Source organism: Sinocyclocheilus rhinocerous, unplaced genomic scaffold (assembly GCF_001515625.1).
Source record: "Sinocyclocheilus rhinocerous isolate Xijiao unplaced genomic scaffold, SAMN03320098_v1.1 scaffold504, whole genome shotgun sequence".
NCBI lineage: Eukaryota > Metazoa > Chordata > Actinopteri > Cypriniformes > Cyprinidae > Sinocyclocheilus > Sinocyclocheilus rhinocerous.
The window spans coordinates 1,804,562-1,810,793 of NW_015645076.1; the positions used below are offsets into that span (position 1 = coordinate 1,804,562).

Sequence of the window (6,232 nt, forward strand, 5' to 3'; positions counted from 1 at the left end):
ATATATATATATATATATATATATAGAAATAAAATACAATTAAATTAAATAAAAAATTCAATGGTCACTAGACTTTATCAGCTTGCCTGATGTGAGGAAATAGGTAAATAAGAATCTTGTTTCTAAACAAAATGGTAATAAAATAAAATACACAATAAAAACACAATAATAACAACAACATAAATTTGTAATAAAATAAAATTGGTAACTATAAAAACCAGCCCTCAAATTCAGTGTAAACCTACACTAAATAAGAATCTTGTTTTTAAACAAATTGTCTGATAAAATAAAATATATGATAAAACCACTCAAATTAATTTGTAATAAAAATTGTAATAAAATAAGTAACTTGGTCAAATCCAGCTCATAAATCCCATGTAAACCTGATGTGAGAAAACAGGTAAATTAGAATCTTGTTCTTAAACAAATTGGCTGGTAAAATAAAATATATGATTAAAAACACTAAAATAAATTTGTAATAAAGATGGAAATAGAATAATAAATAAATAACTTGAAAAAACTAGACTTTGTCAGCTCTTAAATTCAAACCTGATGTGAAGAAACAAGTAAATATGAATCTTGTACTTAAACAAAACGGATGATGACATAATAAAAAATAAAATAAAATAAAATAAACCCACTGTACACAAACAGATGAAACAAGGTTATCAGCTCTAAAATTCAATGTAGACCAGATATTTGTGTCCTCAAAGTGAGCTTTCCCCACCCAAGAATTAATAATGCTAATGAGCAGAAGCTTGACTTAATACATCTACAATCTGTGGCCACTCATGTTTGAGTTGCTATTCAGATTACAGCTACCCTCCAGCCAGACACTGGCAGATGGAAACGGTGCGGCATACCTGCTCTTTAACAGAGGCCAGCAGGTTGGTGGTGGTGGCATCAGCCATGTTGTTGTTGTTGGATCTTCCTTCACCACTCAGCACCTCCCTTTCCTCCACAGGGCTTTGCCTTGGAGTAGGCATTCCCCCTGCACACAGGAACACAAAACACACAGCTATTACCATTTATATGCAGTGATACACTATTATTATCTTGTTTTGCAAATACAGTCCAATATAACAACAACTCAATGTCCTACTATTTATTTAGATATCATAAAACCCATAATGTTTCCATTTTTCAAGCCATAGTTGTTGGGTTTATTGGACAGCTGTCATGGGTTTTATTGGCCGATGCTGATATTGATGTCACACACTAGTACCATTCATAAGTTTGGGGTCAGTGAGAATTTTTTTTTAATTTATTTATTTCATTTTTACTTTTACTGTTCAGAAGACACACATACAATTATTTAAAAATGACAACTAAGACTTTTATAATGCTAGACAATAGATTTTTATTTTCAATGAAATGCTGCTCTTTTGAATGCTGTTGTTATAAAAGAATCTTTAAAAAATGGATCATGATTTCCACAACAATATTAGGCAGAAACCATTTTCAACATTTGCAAATAAGCATATTAGAATGATTTTTAATCTGAAAAATGCTGAAAATTCAGCTTTTTCACATCACAGGAAAAACACTAGAATGATTAAATTGGCAAGATATTGGTTGACTAATTGGCCCGGCTGATATATAAGTGAAGGTGACTTCCTTAAAGTCAACATAAAACAGTAATCAGTACCCATTTTACTTGTATAATGTGACAGGACTTGATGTTATTCATCTGGAATGAACTGTATCTTGAAAAGCAGGCAACCACTTTTAAGGAGGCTTTTTTGACTGGAATGTAGAAGCTGAAGGTCAAGTTCATCCTCAAGAGCATCTTGACATATCATCATTTACAATTTGATGGAATATTAGACAGGCAAACATTTTTTCTTTGGAATAATGTGAACTGATGAATCGTGCACAAGGACCAGGAACATGTATACAGCAAGCAAACAGGGACACTTTTCATTTCATGTTGATGGTGTACAAGAAACCTGCATGGAAATCTCTGTCATATTCACTTTTATTAGAATGGCAAAGAAAGTCTGGAGTTCTTGGCAGCATTATGGCAGGGCAACAAGGGATGTATTCCAACGTGTGTTCCAGCATCCCAGCATGCAACAGCATGACAAGACAACCTGTTCCCTTCCCAGTACCCTCCCGCAACTGACAGCAAAAAATAGTATTATCAACAGATGTACTCTTTTCCTCATCCTGGATGGCTTTAATGCCTTTAAGATTGCTTGGTCTAGCTGCATTTTTAAGTAAAAGCACATCATGCAAATAACAAAAAGTGATTTTGAAGAGAGGAATTTTGATAGGATGTTCTGCACAGCTAAGATTAGACGGGATGAGATTAGATAATGAAATAAGATTAGAGGAACAAAATTGTATCTATTTCAAAATGGACAAGTCGACTAATCGGTTTTAAGGGATCTCTGGTTTCAGTTCACCTGACCCCGATCATATGTGCTCATGGCGAAAGATGTTCAAAAAACAGTACACGTGCTTTCGGGCTTAAAGTGAAACCAGATTAACAATAAACCTGCTGCTGTCAAAGAAAAAAACAATCTCTCACTGCTCTTGACTGAACAACTTTTGCAACTTTAAGGATTAATCTGTATTTAATGTATACAGTGAAGACTATGCAGTGTTATTTTACATATAATTATTAAATTTCTGTACCTAAAAACTTCTTTTAGACCTACACGAAAAACCTGAAATGCACTGTTTATTGTGTCTTTGTTCTACTGTATTTATTTTCTGCTATTGCTTGTAGTTTGGTTATCTGTAGAAAAGATTCTTAGCACTGAGCCCATAGTGGCAGCCAAAAAAAAAAAAGTTAAGTTTTAACAGCTTTATTTAAATTATTTACATTTATTTTTCTACATTAATGTATTTTTCTACAACTGGAGTACCTCGTTTTTGTTGTTTCCTAATGAGGATTTACACTATTTTACACATTGCACATTTAAGCACAGAAGCCTGAAAGACTTTCTTGACTGTTGTCATGTCATAAGATTACTGATCTCATGTGTTACTTGATTTTTTTTTCTCCAATTTTTTTTCTTTATCATTTAAAAAAAAAAAAGTGTAGGCCTATTTTTTGTTGTGAATGTCCCAATTGAGGTACAGCAAGTGCAAATTTCATATAAATGTTCATGTTATATATTTTGGTTGCATTTGTGAGTTATTAAAAATGTAGATGGTTGTTTAAAATAGGTACATAACATCATAATATCGATAAATCAATTGATATACTCCATTATCAAATCGTTTCGAAATCTTATCCAATTTTTTTTACCCTAACTGAAATTATGCATATTAAATTCGAATCGCATATAATTCGAATTTTGATAATATTTAAGTACAAAATTTGAATTTAGTTTTTCAGCCATTTTGACAGCCCTACGGCAAATATTGTATCACTGGGTATGAGAATCGATATCATATGGTATCGTGACATTTACACCCCTACTGCACATACAGATTAGGCTTGCTGCGATAGACGGTGTTTTCGGTTATACCGGTGTTAAGCCGCAACACCGATTACGTCATTTGCCTACCTCGGCACCGTTTAAAAACTAAACGCTCAATGCAGCATGCCGAACCGTGCGCGAACGACAGTGCACCACGGAGCAGGAGTCAGATTTTATTTATCACGTGAGGAGTGAGTCGAGCTGACTGACAAGAGAGAGGGGAGAAAGACAAGACAGATTTTATTTATCACGTGCCGAGCTGACTGACATGAGTGAGGTGAGAAAGACAAGACGATGGCAGAAGATTGTTTAGAAAGGAAATGCAAAGGCGCCTGTTTGGCAATATTTTAGATTTTGAAAAGCCTATTGACTGGAAGTTTTTTTTAAACATTCGTTTCTTATTTATTTGGTTCCACAGTGTTTGCTGATTACTTTATTTAAACTTTGTGTATTTTATTTATTTTATTTTACATCAAGGTGTATATGCCGTGCCTCCAAGCTTTCTTATTCGTTTTGCTAATAAACGTTCTATGTTTCTTATTTATTTGGTTCCACAGTGTTTGCTGATTTTCAGTTTTATATATTTAAACTAAGTTTAAAACTATTTAAACTTCGTGTAGCCTAAGTAATTTGTTATTTTATTAGGCATATATGGTGTATTTTTATTCGTTTTGTTAATAAAAGTTTTGAGTTTGACCTTGTTGTTGCTTGAATTGAGTCAACTCGGAATTGCCGCTAATTTGAAAGTGAAAGTAAAACTCTGCACGGCGCTTTTTCTAGCTATTTGAAAGCCAAGAAATCCGAGGAAAAGAGGTAAAACTCAAATGAACAATTGCAGTAAAATGCGCACGGCACTTTTACAAGCCATTTGAAAGCGAAGAAAAGATGGGAAATTCAAACGAACTAACAATCTACTCAAGGGGAGTCACTGAATCATTTTCTACACTGATTTGTCTTTTCCCTCAGTGACTAGTAATGTCTAGTTTGACTCGTAATTCCTACTTTTTATTTACTGCATTTTATTTCCAAAACCTCTAGTAAATTTAGTAACCATGATGTTCAGCTTTTTGTAAATCACTGAAATAAACGTTTTCTTCAAAATCATGAGAGAATTGTGATGTCTATTCTAAACAATCATTATTATTCACAATTTATCCAGAATCATGCAGATCTACTTTAATGGGAATGGATTTAAAGATAAAATGTCTCCAAGAGGGTTTATTGTGAACAGCTAAAGCACAGCACACTAATTAAAAAAAAAAAAAAATTCAAATAAGAAAAAAAAAACTATACTACTAGTCACACTCACAAATTGACTAGGCATTGATACCTAGCGAAATGCACATTCTTGTTTGTATAAACACTCAGACATATTCAGAAATTTTAGAAAAGGCAACATCGTGACTGCCTGGATGACCAGGCAGTCAATGCAAACACTCTCACACATATTCATGAGACCAAACAAGTTGGATGTTAGGCTATGTGCAATAGTGATATCCGATTCTTGAGCTTGTGTGCCTGCCACCTGAGATTTGCAATTAACAAATTTGACTACACCAGAATACACTAGGTGGCTCTTGTCTTACTAGACTGTTGTTGAACCAAAGAACTGGTTCAAAATGAATGAATTAAACCTACAGGCAGAGCTTTTTAGTCAAGTCTGACTCAATGGTCATGGTCTGTACACGAGTCAGTTCATGTGTGATTTTGTTACTGCATATACGTCATCATGCAACAAAAAAACCTGAGCTCCAGGACCGTTTGCCTGAGGCTGTGGATTACTGGTAATAATGTTGTAAATAACAGTTTCTTGCACAGACTGATTGTTTCACTTAATTTATCATCAGGGGCCGGGAGTATTAATTTTGTGCTTCCTATTTCAACTTTTTTGACTCTTAAAGTGATGGAACCTGCTGGCTCGCATATTATGAATAACCAAGGACCATGATTTAAGCTAAAAATCTAATTTAGTGTTCTATGAAGAAAGAAACCCTGAGGGTGAGTAAATAAACAGAAAATTTTCTATGAACTATTAGGATGAACTAGTGAATAAAAAGTAATAATCATTTGACTGTTTCAGTATAACAATTAGGGTAGACTGAGTACAGTAGAGACACTTTCTGCTTTTTTCATCACTACACAAAAACTAGATGCCGAAATGAAGTGATTTTTCACATGATATTTCTTTTGCTTATGTACTAAAATATCATAAACTAATAATAGCCATAAGTAGTTTATATTTTCCACAATTAGCTCATAAACATAAGGTGCATTTGTGTCTCAACTGTACCCATATAGGGTACAGTTGAAACAGTACCATGGTACAGTTGAGACACCCATTCTTAATGCTCTAAAGCTGGCTAACCATTTATTGCAAATGTAATAAATTAGTTGTGCAAATTTTTTTTAAATTCAGATTTATTCGCTTTATTTAATTCAGATTCAGTTAAACAATATAGGGACAAAATATTTACAAATAAAACTCCATAGGCGTAATGGTTTTCATACTGTACAAACTGTATTTTCTATCGCCCTACACCTAAACCTACCCCTTAGAGAAAACTACTGGCAATTAACCATGTTTATGTTGTAATACCCATGTCATTATACACATTTGTGTCCCCATAAACCATATACCAGTACACACTAGGCCTGTCGCAATAATCAATATATCGACTTATCGCGCAATATATGTACATGACCTCAATAATTTTTGGTGACGCAATATATCGCAATATATATGTCACCGTGTTTTTTACATTCCACTTGCACCTGAGCCTTTTGCAGCTTCTCGTACA

At 33.6% G+C, this 6,232-nt stretch overlaps 1 protein-coding gene across 1 annotated transcript in view; it reads right to left on the minus strand.

Annotated features, from left to right (window-relative positions):
* Window positions 1-6,232, minus strand: part of LOC107705586 (plakophilin-4-like) — a 48,511-nt gene that overhangs the window by 38,992 nt on the left and 3,287 nt on the right. The window contains exon 2 of the mRNA XM_016508931.1: window positions 864-991. Within this exon, the coding sequence (XP_016364417.1) occupies window positions 864-986 (123 nt within the window). The 5' untranslated portion in view covers window positions 987-991. The remainder of the gene's footprint in view (window positions 1-863; window positions 992-6,232) is intronic.